We start from the raw sequence: 22130 nt of genomic DNA, 5'->3' as shown, positions 1-22130 counted from the left end.
ATGCCTAAGGATTCCAGCTTTTCTTCGCCTGTAGGTTCGCCAGACGGCTCAGTAGACCGTAGCGCCCGTCCTTCTTCCCCTACCCAGCGTAGGGGACGAGGTAAGTCCGTTGTGGGGAAGAGGCCCATTGCCCTTCCCCAAAGAGTCTGATATTCTTGTGGGGGAAGTTTCCAGTGTGGGGCAGGCATGTGTGGGGCCTGAGTGTAGTGCGGAAGTGTGGGTAGGAGGCGAGGGCCTGGTGCCCGCAGGTCCCTTCGCCTCGAAAGATCCAATGTGGTGTAGGCCGAGTGCCGATACTTCCCCTGCCGCGTGGCGTGTTTCGGGTGCTTCAACCGCCGGGCGAGACACGGAGATAGGTAGTTCGTCGTCCTCGGACCCCGCCACGTGGGTGAAACCAAGTACTCCCTTTAGGTCTCCCGTTAGAGGAGAAGAGGATGTAGATCAATGGCTCTGTAAAAGGCTCGCGCGGTCTCCTCCGGCTCCCTCGGCTACGCTACCCCCTGTGTTTCTGCAACCGCCCACACCTGAGAAACGACGTGATTTTCCCCCCGCGGTCTTGGACGTGTCGGCCGGTCGGAGAGCTCCGTCCTCATCCTTGTCGTCATCGTCATCGGACTCTTCGTCTTCTTCGTCTTCAGAGGACGAAGACAGGAACCTTAGCAAGAGGAAGAGGGAGAAATACCGCAAGAAGAAAAAGTCTCGTTCCCGCTCGAGGCACGGTAGGAAACGGTCGAAGTCCTCTAAGAAAAAAGCAAAGAGGAGCAAGTCAAAGGACTGGGTGAATGTCACAGTGCCCCGGAGCGAGCTGTTTAGGTTTTCCACAGCCGCGGCCGCTTCCGGGTGGCTCCTTAGAGCCTCGCCTTCGTTATGTCCCCCTCTTAGCTCCTCCTTCGGACTAGCCGCCCGGCATGAGGGCTCGAACCGGGACCCCCGTGTAGTTTTTAACCCGACGGTAGCCTCCGCCCCTTCTTCCCTTAGGAAGGATATAAGGAGTGTGAAGGAAGGCTTAGCGTTGACCACGGGCACCTTGGAGGCCTTCCTTAAGCACCAAGGTCGCCCGTTGGTCCGCATGGATCCCCCATCCACTAAGCCCCCCGTGGAACAAGGTACTCCCATGACGGATGCCTTCGTATCCACGGGGCAGCCCATACCACTGGCAGGCTCGTCGGGCGTTGCTTTTCCCACCGTCACGGCGTACCCCCGTACGGAGGAACTGGTGACGGAAGACCTGGTGGAAGGAGGGGAGTGCTCGACGGGGACATCTCCTCCTACCGTAAGGTTCTAGCCCTTATTCGAAGGCATCACCGATTGGATGGATCCAAACCCTCAGCTGCAAAGGCCGTACTTTCCGGACTGTCCAGGAGGATCGACAGTCCGGTACAACAAAAGCCATCTTTGTCTCTCCCTCTCGCTCGAGACGTGAATTTGGGGATGGAGCAGATTGATGGATACTTGGCAGGACTAGCAGAGGCCCCCAGAAGCCAGAGTTCCTCCAAACTTCTTCCGGGCCTGAAATCCCAGAAGCGATTTTACGTTCCCGAAGGGCATCGCGGTGGTCCCCGTGCAGTAGAAGCAGCGGTGACCGCGCTGAACCAGGGAGCCTCGGATGACAGGGCATCCACTGCCCCCGTGTGCTTTTCCCCGTCGGAAGCATCTATGATGGAGGACATGGCTCAGGACCTAGTCTACGTGTCCTCCTGGTTAGATTGGTGGGGTTTCAGGCATCACACGACCTCTCCCTCCCAGAAAATCAGGCCATGCTGAGGGATCTCGTTAGCTCTGGGGGCAAAGCTTTTAAGTTTTTATCGTCCCAGTCTCTGTCGGTGGCTTCGAACTGGGTCCTGAGGAAAAGGGACACAGTACTGAGCAAGCTAGTGCGGAAGTTGCCGGATAGGGAAGCAAGGAGGCTGAGGAATTCCTCCGTGTGGGGGAATGACATTTTCCCCATCAATTTGGTAGAAAATACTATAGAGAAGGTGAGGAAAGTGAGAGAAGCGGATCCTAGGCCCCCTCCTATGAGGAAGGCCGCGTTTAGGAGAGCCCCAACGGACGTCCCTCACCCCTCACAGGCCACACCCTTGCTGCCCCGAAGAGATCCTCCTTGAGCCCCTTGGCTCTAAGCCTCGCAGCAGCCCACCCGTAGGACCACGGCAGGCCCTCAGTCAGCCTACAGACCCTCCTACAGTAACGCTAGGAGAGGTAGATCTGGCCGCTCCTCCAGGAGAAGGTAGGAAGAGAGGCCCCCTACTCCCGCAGGAGCCCCTAGTAGGGGGATGCCTCAGACATTTTTGGCAAGCATGGCGGGATCTCGGTGCGGATCCCTGGACGGTGGCGGTCCTGAAGGAGGGCTACAGACTCCCGTTCCTGGAAGAGCCTCCCCCTCTCATCCCAGCCCAGAGAGCCGAATGGCTGGTTCCAAAGGACCCCTTGAAGAGGGCGGCGCTACAAGAGGAAGCAGCGTCCATGATCGACAAGGGAGCTTTGGAGACAGTGGAGAACCCCGCCCCGGGTTTCTTCAGCAGGCTCTTCCTTGTGGAGAAATCGACAGGAGGGTGGAGGCCAGTCATAGATCTCTCAGCCCTCGACAAGTACGTCTCAAAGACGGATTTCAAGATGGATACCCCCAAGACAGTGATCGCAGCCTTGAGGGAGGGGGATTTCCTCATGTCTCTCGACCTCAAGGATGCTTATTTTCAAATCCCCGTGCACCCCTCCAGCAGGAAGTTCCTCAGGATCAAGTGGGAGTCCAGTGTCCTGCAGTTCAAAACCCTGTGCTTCGGCCTCTCGACGGCCCCGCTAGTGTTCACGAGAGTGTTCGCCGCGATCTCGACGTGGGCACACGAGAAAGGCATACGACTACTCAGGTACCTGGACGACTGGTTGCTGCTTTTTGCCTCAAGGGAACAACTGAAGGAGCAAGGCGTTATGTTGCTCGACCTCTGCAAGGTGTTAGGGATCACGGTCAACCTAGGGAAGTCCCAACTAGTCCCCAGCACCAGGATGACTTACTTGGGGATGGTCCTGGACACCCAGTTAGTAAGGGCCTTCCCCTCAGAGGAGAGGTTAGCCAACCTAGAACGTATCCTTCAACCCTTCCTGACGGGACAACCCAGTAGGGCCAAGGACTGGCAAAAGTTACTGGGTCATCTGGTTTCCCTGGAAAAATTAGTACCGCAAGGGAGACTCAGGCTCCGCCCGGTACAGTGGAATCTAAAGGAGGCGTGGATCCAAGGCAAGGAGCCCCACAAAATAGTCCCAGTCCTCCCGAAGACGAGAGAGACCCTTCTTTGGTGGAACATCAGGTCAAACACAGAGAAGGGGATGCCCTTCGCCTCCGACCCCCCGGAGATGCTGTTGTTCATGGACGCATCGAAGGAGGCTGGGGAGCACACCTGCTAGGAAAATCAGCAAAAGGGCAGTGGTCCAGCGAGGAGGCGTCTCTCCATATAAACATCCTAGAGATGATAGCGGTTCTGAGGGCATGTCGACAGTTCATACACTTCCTGCGAGGGAACACTGTGGCGTTAATGTGCGACAACGCCACGGTAGTGGCGTATGTAAAGAAGCAGGGATGCATGAAGTCAAAGGTCCTCTGCGCCCTAACCACGGTACTGTTGGAGTGGGCCACAGAAGAAGGGATAGAACTGACGGCAAGGTTCATTCCAGGAAAGAGAAACATGATGGCCGACGGGTTCAGCAGGGCGGGTCAAGTGATAGGTTCGGAGTGGACCCTACACCCGGAGGTAGCTCGAGCAGTCATCCTACTGTGGGGCTCCCCAGTGATAGACTTGTTCGCCACACGTCTGAATGCCCAACTCCCCGTGTTCTGTTCTCCAATCCCAGACCCGTCAGCAGCGTTCGAGGACGCCTTCCAACATCCCTGGGACGGTCTCGATGTGTACGCCTTCCCTCCCTTCAGTTTGATCAGGCAAGTGTTGAACAGAGTGAGAGTGTCGTCCAACCTGTCTATGACTTTAGTAGCGCCCTGGTGGCCGGAGAGAGACTGGTTCGCAGACCTAAAGGAATTAGCTCTTCGTCCTCCTTGGCCGCTTCCGGACAGGCCAGACCTCCTGCGACAACCTCACTTTCACAGGTGGCACGAAAACCCTCGATCCCTCCGCCTTCACGCGTGGAGGTTATCGAGAAGCTCCTGAAGAAAGAAGGATACTCATCGAAAACCGCGACAAGGATGTCTGGTTATCTACGGCGTTCCTCGGCAGTTGTCTACCAGGCAAAGTGGGCAGTCTTCCTGAAGTGGTGTGCATCCAAAAACATCAGGCCCCTAGGGGCGTCGATCCAGGACATTGCAGACTTTCTGGTGTACCTGAGAGACGACGTAGGTTCGTCCATCCCGGCCATCAAAGGAGTTCGAGCAGCCCTAGGTAAAGTCTTCCTCCTTAGGGGCATTGACTTGGGAGCCTCAAGGCACATCTCGATGCTCATCCGCAGTTTTGAGCAATCATGTCCCCCCCAGGAGGTACGGGTTCCACAGTGGGATTTAGCAAGAGTTCTCAAGGTTCTGTCAGAGCCGCCCTTCGAACCTCTCAGGGACGTACTAGACAGAGAACTCACCCTTAAAACAGCTTTTCTTTTAGCCCTGGCCTCGGCGAAGAGAGTTAGCGAGTTACACGGCCTCTCTTACGAGGTCTCACACTCCAAAGGGTGGAGGGAAGTTGTCTTTAGGTTCGTCCCTAGTGTTGTGGCGAAAACGCAGAACCCAGCGTGTTGGGATCCTCGGTTTGAGGGTTTTTCGGTGCCAGCCATCCCTCGATCCGACAACCCGAAGGATCTACTCTTATGTCCCGTGAGAACTGTAAGAAAATACCTGGAGAAGACTGCAAAATACCGCCCTCAGATCAAAAATGTATTCATCTCAACTGGCCGGGTGAAGAAACCGGTCTCGAAAAATTCTATCTCTTTCTGGCTGAGACAAGTATTAAGGAGGGCCTACGAGGCTTCTGGGACTCCTCTCCCTGGAAAACCAAGACCTCATGATATCAGGGCTCTGAGCACCTCTCTGGCTTTCGAGAAGAACATGGCTGTGGGTAAGATCCTGAAGGCTGGGACCTGGTCTAGATAGTCCACCTTCACGGAACATTATCTAAAAGATTGTACGAGAAAATCCTTGGACAAGTTTTCTATTGGCCCAATCGTGTCGGCCCTTCAGGAGATCTAAGGTCATAGCCCCAGGGTAACCGGGGGTGTTAATGCCAAGAGACACTAGTTCCTTCCTTAACCTTAAACCCCCCCCCCCCCTTTTTTCCTTCCTTCCCCGGATCGAACGGGCCAGTAAGATGTTGAGAAGACCTTAATCACTGAAAGGAACACCCTTCAAGAGGACATGTATGGGAATTGGTTTTGAAAAGGGAAGCCATTTAGACACTAAGTGAGTTTTTTGGATAGTTTTCCCCTACTTTTCGTGCAGTTTTCAAGTGGTCTTGGAACCAAGACCTCCTTAGAGGTTCCCTCTCTTGCGTGCCTCCCCGTCGAATCCTGATCCCTGCAGAACACTCCCACCTCCTAAAGTGTAAGTCTCCTAAGAAGGTAGTTCTAGGTAAGTAACCGTGTTGGAACAAATCACAAATTTTTAAGTAATTTGTATTTTTCCTAACATACTTACCTAGAACTACCTTCGGGTTATGGCCCTCCCTTCCTTCCGCGAGAACCTGCAGGATCGAGTAATACCTATTCCAACGAAACTTACTGGCGATTCGACCTGAGCTAGCACGCTGCCTGACCCCGGGGTCGCCTCAGAGCACGTACCACACTGCCAGAGGTTGACCCCGTAGAAAACGGGAAGAGGGGGGTAAACTATACAAAAAGCTGGTCGGTTAGGTAGGGTTAACCAGTAACTCCTAAGAAGGTAGTTCTGGGTAAGTATGTTAGGAAAAATACAAATTACTTAAAAATTTGTGATGTCTTTACTCAAATTTATTCGCTAACACCTACCCCTGTAAGTCCTGTCTGCAATCAAAGTGGTTTGTAGTGAGCAAGTGGGGGGGGGGGGGGGGGGCACTTGCTTCCCTGTTGTGGAATTGTAACAAGTCGATTGTTGACACCTCGTTAATATCAGACTCCTATGTAAAGAACTTGGGTTGGTATAGTTAGGAAAAATGCAAATTATTTCCAAATTTATCTCCCTTGTCTACCAATACAGTAATTCATTACTATGCTATGAAGCCAAAACTGTTCCCTGCTTGTACTGAAGTTATTCCTAAGCAAAGGATTTATGTTTATAATAAATACAGTAGCTAGGAAAACTACAAATCACTGTAATTTATTTTTAGGATTTACCATTTTAATTGTACATTTTTGGGTAGTATGGTTCAATTGCTTTTCAGTTAATTCCTCTATAAAGCATTTTGTACAGTATTGTTTGATATTTCAAGTTTTAATTTACTTTATTACAGTACTGTATATATACAGTAGTATAATTTATAATTTGGTTGGTTAGTGATATTTTACTTCAAATAAAACAGATGGAGCAACAACTGGATTGTGCACTGGATTTAATGCGTAGGTTGCCACCTCAGCAAATAGAACGTAACTTAAGTGACTTAATCGATCTTGTACCGTCGCTCTGTGAAGAACTTCTGTCATCCGTAGATCAGCCTCTCAAGATAGCACGAGACAAGTATAGTGGGAAGGACTACCTACTTTGTGATTATAATAGAGATGGTGATTCCTACAGGTAAGTTTTAATTTTCCAACATCCTCATTTAGAAATAGTTTTCACAAGATATATGAATGTATAGCATGCTGTCCAAATGAGTTCAGTTAACAGTAGCTGTTTTTACACATACTGTATGGGTTAGCTATGTTTATCTTGCTTAAGTGAAGTAGATAACTATGCATATCTCTGAACTTTCTGTTAGTAAACAAAACCTTAATAGGTGTCTCATATAAGTTTTGGCTTATGGACAAATTAAATTTTAATATATGAAATAAAGTAAAAATATGGGAAGTAGGTGCAGTTGTCTTAATTCATGAATAAGGTCATTGTTGTCTTATTCATGTTTGTTCCGTGACCGAAATACAAACCACGCTATTTACATTGGGTTTACCTTTCGGCGTAGCTGAAATGGCGAGCCATTAGAATTTAACGAGGGTGTATTACCCCCGCGCTAGTTAGCAGGGGGTAAGGGAGTGGTAGCTAGCTACCCCTCCCCCCCCTCACACACCGGTGAACTGCTTCACTTCACTTTTGTCTCGGGCAATGGACAGATGTCTCTGTCTTTGTCCTCGCTTGGCAGCCATTGTTTGTTTTGTCTCTACTTAATCACTTACTTTTCTTTTACTCAATATATATGTAAACATTTTTTCGTGTTTATTTATATATTTGAGTATAGAAATCAGTAAGTTTCCTTTTCAGAGTTTGTGCTTGTGTGTGTAGTGTCAATATCTCCGTGGAGCCCTCGGCAGTTAGGCCACCATGGTGTAATTTCATGGGTCGCGATCGAGTTTGACTATGGTCTTTCTCTTTCTCTCTCTTTGAGGTCGTTCACCCTTTTACTACGTTAGTTTTACTACGTCTGAGTAGCTTCCTTCCCGTATGGGTGGGGTTGCTACGCCGTACGTTTTGTCTCAATTAGTTTATGAATCTAATTGTATTTGTTGATTTTTCAGCTTTGTAGAACGATTCCTTTCGGGGTTTTCGTTCTTTCTTTAGTGTTCATTCAATTTTAAATTACATAATTACATAGTTGCATAATTATAATTGTTATAATTCTGTGTTGGTTACAGCTCTCCTTCCGTGAGTGTAAGTGGTTATGAGGGCACGTGCCTGTTGTGTAATTCTTGTGTTCCTTTCCCTCGGGATTCCTCTTCGGAGTCTTCACGGGGGAATGAATGTTAACTAATAATTTTTGTTTTTATTTTTCACAGTTACCGATCTAGTTCGTTTCTGTAATGTGACACCGGAGTGAGCTGTCTTGTTGAGGCCTGGGGATTCGGCTGTTGCTGCCTCCCCTATAGATCTTCGTGAGGGGCGTGTCTCCTCCTGCAAGTACTCCCGTGACGTTTGACAGCTCTCCAGTTCATTTTAGAACACTCAGGAGGCTCGCCTCCTTGGATGGGTAACTTTCCTTCCGAGGGAAGTTTTTCCTGTCCAGACTTGAGTTTTTTCCCCTTTTGGGGGGTTCTTAACTCCTGCCTTTTTTTCGTGCGACAATGCTCTTGGTGCTGAGCGGCCGCACCTGCAGTTACGCTCAAGGGGCTGGGCAACTGCAGGAGCCCCTCTTCGGAGGATTGCTCCTTTTAGGTCACTGGCTGACCCGTCTCTTCTACGAAGTGTTTCTCTTTCGTTCGCGAGAGAGTACACTCACAGAGACTCCTCTTCGGAGGACTCTTCTGCTGTTGGCCGCCTTCTCCGTGAGGCTCACCGTCCGCTACGTCGTAAGGGCCTCCCATCTCCCTATAAGGGTGCTAAGAGGCGCCTTTTTGAATCTCCGTATGCAGCCTGCAGCTCCTTCCTCTTTAGATCTCTCCGGGGATCGATCTCCAATGCCTTCTTGATCTTCTGCCCCTGATGCAGATGGACAGCAGTCTGACCTCGTCTTCCGACGGACAACGGTCCCTTAGGGGCATAGGGTTGCCTCCCACGGGGGTGCTTCCCTTGCGTGTCAGGGTTCCCCTGCGTGCCCTTCTGCAGTGTTCTCTCCTGCTCAGTGTTAGCGCACAGGCGCTCTCCTGCTCAAGTGTTAGCGCACAGGCGCTCTCCTGCTCATCAGTGTTTTCCTGATCGCTAGCGCTCTCCTGTTCGCCAGCGCTCTCCTGTTCGCCAGCGCTCTCCTGTTCGTCAGCGCTCTCCTGTTCGTCAGCGCTCTCCTGATGATCGTCGCTGCTGTTCCTGTTGCGCTTCCAGTTCCTGTACGCGCCCACGTTCGCCCGCGCAATCTAGAACTTCGGTTCAGGTCTTGGACAAGGACTCTTCTTCTACTCACAGGATTCCACGCGTTGCCTTCTGCTTGCCAGCGACCACAGACGCGTCAACGTTCGCCTGGTCGTCAGCGATCTCCTGCGCGTCAACGATCGCCATCGATCTGCCACGCGTGTCAGGTCCCCTGGACACCATCAGTAGCGATCTAGCGCTCGCCTGCTGTAGACCACGATCTCCGGTAGCTGAGTCTTGCCGTAGATCTTCCTCCTGCTCGCCAGCGCTCACCTTTACTTTTGTCCTTCTGTGCGCCAGCTTGCTTCAATCGCCAGCGCACATCTGCGCGCCCTTTCCTGCCACACACCAATGGGCGCCAACGGTTTTTCCTGACCGTTCAGGATCGCCTGATTGACAGCTCGCTTCAGCGCTCACCTTCCTGATGCACCTGCGCGCCTTCTGTTTAGTGCGATGCTGATCTAGATATTAATCTCTGGCACCGTCGTTCAATTAGTTAATTATGCATGTTGCATAAGATTTTTAAATATTAAACTTAGCCGGTGAATATATAATAGCTGACGTCTCGGACGGCTCGACAGAAACACAAAAACTCGCGAGCGATCGCCATGAAGGTTGCGGGTGTGCCCACCAGCGCCAACTATCGGCCAGATACCGCATATACTTGTAAACAGCTCCAGTTCTTCTCTGTCGGTCTTGTCGACAAGTTGATTCCGCTCGCTGTTGACCTGGAGTTTTCGTCATTTTTGGTGAAGTACTTCTTTTTGATTTTGAGCTTTCGCAGTGACAGGTGTTTTTCTCTTCAATTAAAACTCTTGAACCCTTTTTTGGATAGTGTTTATTGTTGATGACTTTGGATTTGTTTTTGATTTTCTTTGACTTTTCAAAATGGCTGACCCTTCTCCTATCCCTGGACCTAAATTTCGTAAATGTAATGCTAGGGATTGTAACAAACGTCTTCCCAAGGCCTCTCTCGACCCACATACCGTGTGTTCTAATTGCCGGGGTAAAACTTGCCAATTAGGAGATCGGTGTGATGAGTGCGTGGTCTTGTCGGAATTCGACTGGCTAGAGTTTGATAAGTATTCTCGTAATCTTGAGAGAGATAGGGTGAGGAGAAGCTCCTCTAGGTCGTTGGATTTTTCCTCCTCCCATGCCCCTGAACCTAATCCTTCCCCTGTAGTAGTTGTTCCTGAACCCTCTACTAGCACTCATGAACCATCCATGCGGGATATGTTGCTTGCCATTCAAGCTTTGGGCGAGAGAGTTGAGTCCTTAGCATCGGACCGTAATCAACTCATGGCGGATGTGAATGTGTTAAAGTGTCAAAGTGCCAAATCAGAAAATCGTGGGGATAAAGTGATTAGTGCGCAAAGTGTTTTTAGTGTTGCGACTGAGGGTTCGTCTGTTCGTGCTTGTTGTTCTCCTAGTCCGAGACCTCTTTCAGGCTCCCCTGCACCAGGGAGAAGTAATGTCGTAGGACTTAAGGGGACGAGAGGCTTTAACCAACGAACAGACGTTCCCTCTGTGGTTTCGGGCGTGTCTCGTCAAGATCGCCCCTACCATAAGACGAGCGAGGCTGTTTTCTCCTCGTCATCCGAAGGCTTCTCGCAAAAGAAACCTTGGAGCAAAGTTTCTAGACCCTTAAAGCGGAAGTCAGTCCCTTCAGGACAGGTCCAGCGTCCTGGCTGTAGCCATTGGGACAGCTCTGACCCTTTGCAGTCGTCGGAAGACTGTTCGCCGATCAAACGTAAGCGTAACACGGGCTCCGGGAGTCTCAGTAAAGGCAATGTTTTGCCGTCACAGACGTTACCATCGTCTCGGCCCGTACCGACTCCCATTGATCCTAAATGGGTTGTCCTGCAGGATATGCAGAATAAGCTTGCCTCCCTTATGGAGGAGTATACCGTTGAGCAGGTTCACGATGATCCTCGCCGTTACGCTGATCGAGACTCTGGCCGTCAGCTGCCCAAACGAGCCTTTACTCGTCCTTTTGACGTTACGAAACGTGATGTCGGTAGTTTGTCACGTCAGTCACGTGACTTGGAGCCTCACTCTATGCAGTCCCGTGTTGACTTTCAGCCGCTGCCGCAGCCTCGTGTTGACGTTCAGCCGCTGCCGCAGCCTCGTGTTGACGTTCAGCCGCTGCCGCAGTCTCGTGTTGACGTTCAGGACGTTCGCCAACCAGCTCAGTTGCCTTGTTTTGACGTTGAGCGTCAAGCACCGCAGTCAAGGGTTGTTTTGACTGCTCAGTCTAGGCAGTCAAGGCAGTCTTGACTTGACGTCGAGCGTCCATCAGCTCCTGTTGTTGTTGCTGGTCAGTCCTTTCAGAAGCGACATGACGTAGCTTCCTTGACTACTACTGCTGCTCCTTTGCGTGTGGACTTTGCTTGTCAAGCATTGCCACCGCAGCAGGTCTCTCCCTTTCTTGAGACTCATCAATTGTCGGACGAGGTTCCTTCAGATGAGGATGTTGCTGATCCTCCGCCTACTGATATTCCTTTGGATGTTTTATCAGACGTAGAAGAGCCTAAGGCTGCTCAACCTTCTATGGACTTTAAGAAAATCATGATGATTTTTAAGGATCTTTTCCCAGACCATTTTGTTACTTCTGCTCCTCGTTCTCCTCCGTCAGAGTTTGCGCTAGGCTTAGCTGCTGCGAAGCCTTCTTTTACTAAGCTAGTGCTCTCTCGCTCTTCTAAGAGGGCTTTACGTTTGCTAGGCGACTGGTTGGTTACCAGGAGGAGTTTGGGGAAGACGGCCTTTGCTTTCCCTCCTTTTAAACTAGCTTCTAGAGCGAGCGTCTGGTATGACACGGGAGAAGTTCTCGGCTTGGGAGTCCCTGCCTCTGCCCATGGTGACTTCTCAAGCCTCGTAGACTCTCCCCGTCACCTGGCCATGAGACGCTCTAAAGTTTGTTGGTCCTCCTCGGACCTTGACCATCTCCTTAAAGGGGTTTACAGGGCCTTCGAAGTTTTTACCTTTTTAGATTGGTCTCTAGGAGCATTAAGCAGGAAGATCTCGTCTGCCGACCAGGATGTTTCCGTGCTTATTATGTCTTGTATGGACAAAGCCATCCGCGATGGCTCCAATGAGCTCGCCGCCACCTTTACGTCTGGAGTCCTGAAGAAGAGGGAAACTCTTTGCTCATTCCTTTCAGCAGGAGTTACTCCCTGTCAAAGGTCAGAGCTTCTCTTTGCCCCCTTATTAGCTGCCTTGTTTCCTCAACAGCTGATCAAGGACATTGCGGCTTCGCTTGTGCAGAAAGATACACACGACCTGATGGCTACTTCTGCTCGTAAGGGAGCTCCTTCATCGACTTATATCGTGAGGCCCAAGATCGATACCCCAGCGACTAGGTTTATCCCGCCCTTTCGTGGCAGAGCCCCCAGCAGGGGAGGCGCTCGTGCCGACGGAAAAAGAGGCAAGAGGAGAGGATCCAAGTCCTCCCGTGGCAGAGTCTGACTGCCCACGTCCTCAGACAGCAGTAGGGGCCAGACTGAACAGCTTCTGGCAGGCCTGGGAGAAGAGGGGTGCAGACCAAGAGTCTGTGTTGTTGCTCAAGGAGGGGTACAAAATACCTTTTGTACGCAGACCTCCTATAGTAACAGTTCCTCTAGACCTCTCTCCCAGGTATCGAGAGGAGTCAAGGAGACAAGCTCTACATCAGCAGGTGTCTCTGTTGCTAGAGAAGGGAGCGGTGGTGAAAGTCTCGGACCTTCAATCACCGGGATTTTACAACCGTCTCTTCCTAGTCCCAAAGCATACGGGAGGTTGGAGGCCAGTGCTGGACGTCAGTGCGCTCAACGTTTTTGTTATAAAAACAAAATTTACGATGGAGACCACGAAGTCCGTCCTAGCAGCGGTCAGAGAGGGAGACTGGATGGTCTCTCTCGACCTGCAGGACGCGTACTTCCACATTCTTATTCACCCAGATTCTCAACCGTATCTGAGGTTTGTTTACAGGAATGTGGTGTACCAGTTTCGAGCACTGTGCTTCGGCCTCAGCCCTGCTCCTCTCGTGTTTACGAGGCTCATGAGGAATGTGGCAAAATTCCTTCATTTATCGGGAATTCGAGCCTCCCTGTACTTGGACGACTGGCTTCTCAGAGCATCGTCCCGTCATCGCTGTCTGCAGGACCTTCAATGGACGTTGGGTCTGGCAAAGGAGTTGGGACTGTTGGTGAACTTAGAAAAGTCTCAACTGAATCCATCCCAGACGATTCTCTATTTGGGGATGGAGATTCGCAGTCTAGTTTTTCGGGCTTTTCCGTCTGCCACCAGGATAGAGCAAGCCCTGCTCAAAGTCCGCCTCATGCTGAAAAAAGACCGTTGCTCAGTAAGAAGTTGGATGAGCCTCTTAGGGACTCTGTCATCCCTGGAGCAATTTGTCTCACTAGGGAGACTTCACCTTCGCCCTCTCCAGTTCCATCTAGACTCACACTGGAACAAGAGCAAGACTTTGGAAGCTGTGTCAATCCCGGTCTCCGAGCCAGTAAAAGCATGCCTGAACTGGTGGGACAACAACATAAGTCTGCGAGAGGGTCTGTCCCTGGCAGTCAAGAACCCAAACCACGTGTTGTTCTCAGACGCGTTGGATTTGGGTTGGGGAGCGACTCTGGACGGTCGGGAATGTTCGGGTCTTTGGACGTCGGATCAGAGGAGCATGCACATCGACGGCAAGGAGCTGTTAGCGGTTCACTTGGCCTTGACGAGTTTCGAGAGCATTCTTCGAAACAAAGTGGTAGAAGTCAATTCGGACAACACCACAGCATTGGCGTACATCTTCAAGCAAGGAGGCACTCACTCCCACACACTGTTCGTCATCGCAAGGGACCTCCTCATCTGGTCAAAAAATCGAGGCATCTCCCTGTTGACAAGATTCATCCAGGGGGACTTGAACGTCTTGGCAGACTGTCTCAGTCGGAGAGGTCAGGTGATCCCCACAGAATGGCCCCTCCACAAGGACGTGTGCAAGAGTCTTTGGGTGACTTGGGGTCAACCCTCCATAGACCTCTTTGCCACCTCGTTGACCAAAAGGCTCCCGACCTATTGCTCTCCAGTCCCAGATCCAGAGGCGGCCCACATAGATGCGTTCCTACTGGACTGGTCTCACCTGGACGCGTACGCATTCCCACCGTTCAAGATCATCAACAAGGTAATGCAGAAGTTCGCCTCTCACAAAGGGACAAGGTTGACGTTGGTTGCTCCCCTCTGGCCCGCGAGAGAGTGGTTCACAGAGGTACTTCAGTGGCTGGTAGACGTTCCAAGGAGTCTTCCTTTAAGGATGGATCTCTTATGGCAGCCCCACGTAAGGAATCTTCATCAAAGCCTCCCCTCGCTTCGTCTGACTGCCTTCAGACTATCGAAAGACTCTCAAGAGCTCGAGGTTTTTCGAAGGAGGCAGCCAGAGCGATTGCGAGAGCTAGGAGAGCTTCTACCATCAAGGTATACCAGTGGAAGTGGGAAGTCTTTAGAGACTGGTGCAAGTCATCATCCATTTCCTCTTCCAGTACCTCTGTAGCCCAAATTGCAGACTTTCTCCTACATCTGAGAAATGTTCGCTCCCTCTCAGCGCCCACTATTAAAGGCTACAGGAGCATGTTGGCTTCTGTGTTCAGACATAGAGGCTTAGATCTGTCCAATAATAAAGATCTCCAAGATCTCCTTAAGTCCTTCGAGACCTCTAAGGAGCGTCGTATGGCAACTCCTGGATGGAACTTAGACGTGGTCCTAAGGTTCCTAATGTCCGACAGGTTTGAGCCATTACATTCAGCCTCCCTGAAGGATCTCACCCTCAAGACGCTTTTCTTAGTGTGCTTGGCTTCGGCTAAAAGGGTCAGTGAGATCCATGCCTTCAGTAAGAACATCGGCTTTTCTACAGATAAAGCCACATGTTCACTTCAGCTTGGTTTCTTGGCCAAAAATGAACTGCCTTCTCGTCCTTGGCCTAAGTCGTTTGATATACCTTGCCTGTCAGAGATCGTAGGCAACGAGCTTGAAAGAGTACTGTGTCCAGTTAGAGCTCTTAAGTTTTATTTAGCTCGTACCAAATCCTTACGAGGTGGATCTGAGGCCTTGTGGTGCTCAGTTAAGAAGCCATCATTGCCTATGTCTAAAAATGCTTTATCGTATTTTATTAGATTTTTAATCCGAGAGGCTCATTCTCACTTGAGTGAAAAAGATCGTTGCTTGCTTAAGGTCAAGACGCACGAAGTAAGAGCTATAGCAACTTCCGTGGCCTTTAAGCAAAACAGATCTCTGCGAAGTATTATGGACGCGACCTTTTGGAGGAGCAAGTCGGTGTTCGCTTCATTTTACTTAAAAGACGTCCAGACTCTTTATGAGGACTGCTACACACTGGGTCCATTCGTTGCAGCGAGTGCAGTAGTGGGTGAGGGTTCTACCACTACATTCCCTTAATTCCAATATCCTTTTAAACTTCTCTTGAAATGTTTTTAATCTTGTTTTGGGTTGTATGGAAGGCTAAGAAGCCTTTCGCATCCTTTTTGATTTGGCGGGTGGTCAAATGTCATTTCTTGAGAGCGCCCAGATTAAGGGTTTTGATGAGGTCCTGTTGTATGGGTTGTCGCCCTGGATACAACAGCTCCTGGGAGTCTTTCAGCATCCTGAGAGGATGGCTGGGCTTCGTAAGGAAAGCGGACTAACAAGGCAGAGTAATCGTCAGAGTCAGCTTCCTTACCAGGTACCTATATTTATTTGGGTTTTGTTATGATATAACTGTCAAAAACTCTAAGCATATACGCCTTTATTGTATTAATACTGGTCTCTACCCACCACCATGGGTGTGAATCAGCTATTATATATTCACCGGTTAAGTTTAATATTTGAAAATGATATTTTGATTATAAAATAAATTTTTGAATATACTTACCCGGTGAATATATAAATTAAAGGCCCTCCCTTCCTCCCCGATAGAGACCCAGCGGAATGAAAAGAACTGGAGCTGTTTACATGTATATGCGGTATCTGGCCGATAGTTGGCGCTGGTGGGCACACCCGCAACCTTCATGGCGATCGCTCACGAGTTTTTGTGTTTCTGTCGAGCCGTCCGAGACGTCAGCTATTATATATTCACCGGGTAAGTATATTCAAAAATTTATTTTATAATCAAAATATAATTTTTCATAACTGACCATCCTTTACATTCAGATCTCCCTGGACAATTCTATCCTGTTCGTAATACTAGGCAGGCAGTTAATTCTAATAGCCAGGCCTTCTCCATCACGAGGCTCAATACTACGCAGTACTCTAGAAGTTTTATTCCAGCTGTTACCAAGTTGTGGAATGATCTTCCTAATCGGGTGGTGGAATCAGTAGAACTTCAAAAGTTCAAAGTTGGAGCAAATGCTTTTTTGTTGACCAGGCGGACATGAGTCTTTTTATAGTTTGTTTATGACATATTTGTTTTTGATGTTGTTAATAGTTTATATATGACATGTCTGTTTTGACGTTGTTACTTATTTTAGAATGATTCATTGTTAATTTATTCTCTTCATTTATTTATTTCCTTATTTCCTTTCCTCACTGGGCTATTTTTCCCTGTTGGAGCTCCTGGGCTTATAGCATCTTGCTTTTCCAACTAGGGTTGTAGCTTGGATAGTAATAATAATAATAATAATAATAACCATCCCTAGTCTCTTACGTGTCAGCGATCGCCTACGCGCCTGCGCGATTCTTCACCTGCGCCCTAGCGTTTTGTTAACGCAACACCGCTCGCCAATGCGCCGTCGCTTGCCGACGCGCCATCGCTCGCCAACGTGCCTTCACTCGCCAACGTGCATTCACTCGCCTACGGGCCATCGCTCGACAAGATGCGCCATCGCTCGTCAACACGCCATCGCTCGCCTACGTGCCATCAGTCTCCCGACCGCCTGCGCTCACCCGCGTGCCCACGTGCCTGCGCGACCGCACGCCCACGTGCCCGCGCGACCGCACGCCCACGTGCCTGCGCGCGCGCACATATGCACTCCAATGTTTGCCTGCGCGCTAACCAACGGTATTCCATCACGCGGACCAACGGTGTTCCATCGCGCGAACCAACGGTGTTCCATCGCGCGAGCCTACGGTGTTCCATAGCGCGAACGCCGGCTCGATTCCTGCAGTATCCATTGCTCGCCTGTGGGTCATCGCTCACCTGTAAACTTTCGGATTCCGACCACCAGCTCTCGCCCTTCCTACCACGCTCGCCCTCCTTCTGCGCTCCTGCGTGCCCGCGCACGGGCGCTTCCACGTTCGGCTACGCGCAAACCATTGATTTACCATCGCACGACTGTTAGGGCGATTGCGACCGCGATTCCCGTCGGGGTTTTCAAATGTGTCCAAAAGAAGAAGAAAATAAATCCACGTTTAGGTTTAATCCTAAAATTAAGAATTTTTCTAATTTACAGGTAAAACCATTAATTCACAGGAAAGGAAAGGGTTGCTGAACCATATTGGCCATTTCTTCCCCTCTGCCTTTTGGGAACAACAATCCTTCAACTGACAGATGCAATTTCCCACTCCATATTCTGCTTACAGGTGTAGGTCTTGTTATGAACATGGAGCACTGCCTCATAAGAATGTTTATAGCCACTCTTCTGCCTTAATTCTTGCACTTGTATCAAGACCAGGGCAAGAAAGGAAAGATATTCAGGGGAGAGTTGAAATGTCCAGAGCTTTTCCAAAACAAGAGCATGGACCATCAGGGCCCAGCCTTGGTATGAGATCCTGTGATTGTTATTGAGGGATTCTTAGAATAATGAGCTGGAAGTGGCAGCAGAAGCAACAGGTGTTGCTCCCATAGAGGTACCATCATTGTAACCATGGGAGCATCTCACTAACTAAAACACTTGATACTTATCTGTCGTATTGACGGTTTAGGTGAACCACCTTGGGCCCAAATAACGGGAATACGTTGCACTATAAGACTGTTTCTTCCCAGAACCACAAAATGCTCCCCACAAGTTTGATGTCCTGTTATTGAACCAGGCAAAAGACACTGAATTTTATTAATAAGCAGATCTTGGGTGTAGAAAACTCCCAAGATCTATTTGATCGTTGAAACTATCACCTCGGGCTTTATCTATACGGGAAGATTTTCATGCACACCAGTACATCCTAGTTCACTTCCAATTGACCTAGATGTTGTGAACTTGACATTAATCATGGCCGGTGGGAACTTAATTCACCTTCTTGCCTCCCTTTCTGTCACAGAGCGGCTTAATTTTGAGGCAGCAGCTAGGTCTGCATTTCAGGCTTGCTCCTGGCTAGACATTGGTTAAGAGCAGTCTCATACTTTGCAGTATCAGAAATTCTCACAGCTCCTGATATGAGGAAGCAGTATAAAGACGTTGTCAAATCGACTCTGAAAGCATTAGAGTTCAGACTCCATCAGACTACCAATATCTGGGGTAACTGCATATTAAAGATAAGAGACACAGTAATTGTAAGTTCCCAGACGTATGTCACAGAGATTCCTGTAACTTAAGGAACTCTAATATCACTGATCATCCAACTCTTTTTCCACCAGCAGAAGTAGCAACAGCAGTGGAGAAATGTGAGAGGATCAACCAAATATCCTTGCTGAGCAGATCAGCAACATCTCGTCATCCGTTACCAGAATCAAACAATAACTACCAGTATAAATGGCAATTGAAACTCTTCTCTTCCTTTCGCCGTAGGTGGCATCCCTCCGGTTGCAGGAGTATTGGTACCCATTAGGGACGGAAGTTCTTTGGGGCACATCCTGGCCTGTAGTTCTTCGCTCAGGGTGTCATGTCCTGTTTGCGAGATATAGGTAGTAGGTTGGCCAAGGCACCAGCCACCTGTTGAGATACTACTGCTAGAGAGTTATTTGGTCCTTTAACTGGCCAGACAGTATTATCCCCCTCTGGTTACAGCTCATTTTTTCTTTGCCTACTCATACACAGAATAGTCTGGCCTATTCTTTACACATTCTCCTCTTTCCTCATAAACTTGACAACACGGAAATGACCAAACAATTCTGCTCTCAATGGGTTAACTACTGCACTGCAGTTGTTCAGTGGCTACTTTCCTTTTGGTAAGGGTAGAAAAGAGACTTTAGCTATGGTAAGCAGCTTTTTGAGAAGGACACTCCAAAATTAAATCATTTTTCTCTAGTCTTGGGTAGTGCCATAGCCTCTGTACCATGGTCCTCCACTGTCTTGGATTAGATTTCTCTTGCATGGGGATACACTTGGGCATACTGTTCTATCGTATTTCTTTTCTCTTTTTTTTTTTTTTTTTTAAGTTTTTATAGTCTATATGTGAAGTATCTGATTAATGTTGTAAGTGATCTTGAAATATTTTATTATGATTGTTTATTCTTCTCTTATAGTTTGTTTATTTCCTTGTTTCCTTTCCTTATTGGGCTATTTTTCCCTGTTGGAGCTTTTGAGCTTATAGCATCTTGCTTTCCAAGTAGGGTTATAGCCTAGCTTGTAATAATAATAATGTCGCCCTCCAATAACTCCGACTCCGACAATCCCATCATTGTATTTGATTGGAAAGATGTCATAGATGGTGGAGAGAGAAGCAATTGAGGAAGTCTTCAGTAGGTCGCCAGGTTTCTTCAGCAACCTCTTCCTAGTGGATAAATTGTCAGGATGTTGGAGACTTCTCATAGACTTTTCCTACTACAACCAGTTTGTGCTTTAAACTTGGTTCAAGATGAAGCCCCCCCCCCCTCCCCCTCACTGTGATACAAGACATCTGAAAGAATGAGTTCCTTCTGACCATAGGCCTACAGGACTCATATTTCCAGATCCCATTCCATCCAAGATTAAAGAAGTACCTGCATTCTATTTTCAAAGACAGAACTTACAAGTTCAAAGTGTTGTGCTTCGGCATGTCAACAGCCCTACAGGTGTTCACTCGCCTGTTTATTGTAGTCTCCTCATGGGCGCATACCATGGGAATAAGGTTACTGCGTTACCTGGACAACTGGCTTATACTGGTAGAGCCAAGATTTCAGCTTATGTGCTACAGAGAACTTCTCAAATTTTGCTGCAACCCGGCTATCTGGTTAAGTTACAAGGTGTCGACACTTGGCTCACAATGTTGTCTACAGTACTTAAGCATGAACATGGGTACGGTCCAAGCCAGAGTATTTCCATCTTCAGACAGAGTCCAGCAATTGAGACAGATCGTAACACCTTTTCTTGAGGAGTTTTTTCTACCTCACATCTGGCAGAAGCTACTGAATCTCCTTGCCTTCATAGAGACACTGGTGCTCAGTGAGCAAGCATGGGGCTTCCCAGCTCCTGGTCGGCCACTTTTCTACACCTTGTTATCAAGATTTTAATTTGGCATATTCTCCAGCTTTGCTGTTATTCTATAATATGTAAAGGACTGAGGTTGGTATAATTAAGAAAAATAAAGATTATCTCCAAATTTGTCATATCTCTTGATTGTTGATGGCTGTCGTAAAATTTTGTAATTATATTTTTTTTCAGATCTCCTTGGAGCAATACATATGATCCTCCATTGGAAGATGGAGCAATGCCTAGTGACCGATTACGCAAGTTAGAATTAGATGCTAATCAAGCTTTTGACCAATATCGAGATATGTACTTTGAAGGAGGAGTGTCATCAGTATATCTTTGGGATCTTGATCATGGTTTTGCAGGTACAGTATTTTTCACATTTACAGATTTTTTTAGTTGATATTCTGAAAAACCTTGCATCATAAAAAAAGAAAAAATAGAACTTAAAATGTCGTCTTAATTATCTTCCTTGACCATCTGTATAGTTCTACTTATCAGTTGATGAGCCGCTCATGTTTATACCAAGTCTAATTATTATTCACTATATTGTCTTTCTTCAGTTCAGTAGGTTTTAGCCCTCAATTTATACTGATGAAGATCAAAAAGCCTTCACTGAATGTGCAAACCCTTTATGATTTCTCAATCACTATTCTTTTGTGCAACTACTGTATACTGTATTAGCACGGTCTTAGTATCCTCCTTCCAGTTTTGGATATTAATGTTATAAAATTATGCCCTTAGGCCAGGAACTTGAACTATTGACTGTTTTGCTTTAGTTTTCCATCATTTGATTTTGTAATTTTTTCAAGATGTGAATTTTGGCTTGTATGATGTGCTGTGCAGCATTCATATTTATATATTTGTTCCGCTACAAATACAAACCTTCATCCTTTATATATGAATGGATATCAGCAAAGCTGAAGTATATGGCTATCAAACATTTGTAATGAGGTATAAACAGGTGAGCAGTAGAAACCTGCCGGGAGCTGGGAAGCCCCACCTGTCGTTTGCTCATTGAGCACCAATTCTGATTTGAGACGTCGGTGAGAACAGACGTTCTGGCACTCGCTGGAGTTCTTGGCTTTTTACTTTTTTCCAACATTTTTGTGATTGTTTGCTAGTCTACACTTAAGCAAACTTGACTTGAAAAGTTTCTTTAAAGTAACTTTTTGATTCATAACTTGAAAGGGGAATTATCTTCAGCACCCTTGAGACAGTCTTCCCAGTTGTCTTTCCCCTTTATGAGTTTGGAAGATGATGATATCGGGAGAAACAAGCTACCTTCTTCCCGAGTTGTTTCCTTTAGTTGAAGCATCTCAGAGCGCGTAGTGTTGGATTTTGAATCTTTTTTTACGGATGTACACCCTGCTTTTGTACACAAGGAAACCCTGCACACCAGACCTTGTCTGTACTTAGTGCACTCCTGATACGCTTAACATTAGCGAACATTAGCATTACACAAGTGACAGACCTAAACACGATCCCATGGATTCACACACTTTCTCCATTGAAGAAAGAGACATGCATTGTGATAGCTAGGAATTGTTTCTCGGTTTTCTTCCCGGGAAATCCCAGCTTCTTTTAACATATGCAAAAAAAAAAAAATAGTACAACTTCAATAATTCGCAGCTATTGCCGTTTAAATGTATGTTACGATCTTAAAATCGTTACAGGTTCTTTTAATAAATAAAGTAATGTTTACAACAACAACCCTTAAAAACATGGGAACTACAGTAATATAAAAATAAACTCACAAAAAAACAACACATTTATTCACAAATTCATAAAGAAAATTGTTACTTCTTCGGTTACTTTAACTGACAAATCAAATCAATAAAACACCAATAGAAAAGGGGAACTGTTACCAGTATCGTATCAGCAGCTGCAGAAAACTATTCCTTAAGTATTTCTATACTTAAGGAATAGTTTTCTGCAGCTGCTGATACGATACT

General features: G+C 47.9%; 1 protein-coding gene across 1 annotated transcript in view; it reads left to right on the top strand.

The window, feature by feature from the left end:
* Positions 1–22130, top strand: part of cpb (F-actin-capping protein subunit beta) — an 83572-nt gene that overhangs the window by 9544 nt on the left and 51898 nt on the right. Inside the window, exons 2-3 of the mRNA XM_068372439.1 lie at positions 6480–6691; positions 20368–20540. Coding sequence (XP_068228540.1) covers positions 6480–6691; positions 20368–20540 — 385 coding nt within the window. The remainder of the gene's footprint in view (positions 1–6479; positions 6692–20367; positions 20541–22130) is intronic.

Source organism: Palaemon carinicauda, chromosome 4 (genome assembly GCF_036898095.1).
Source record: "Palaemon carinicauda isolate YSFRI2023 chromosome 4, ASM3689809v2, whole genome shotgun sequence".
Lineage (NCBI taxonomy): Eukaryota > Metazoa > Arthropoda > Malacostraca > Decapoda > Palaemonidae > Palaemon > Palaemon carinicauda.
Note: the sequence above shows the minus strand (reverse complement) of the source record. Positions and strands in the feature narration are given on the sequence as shown.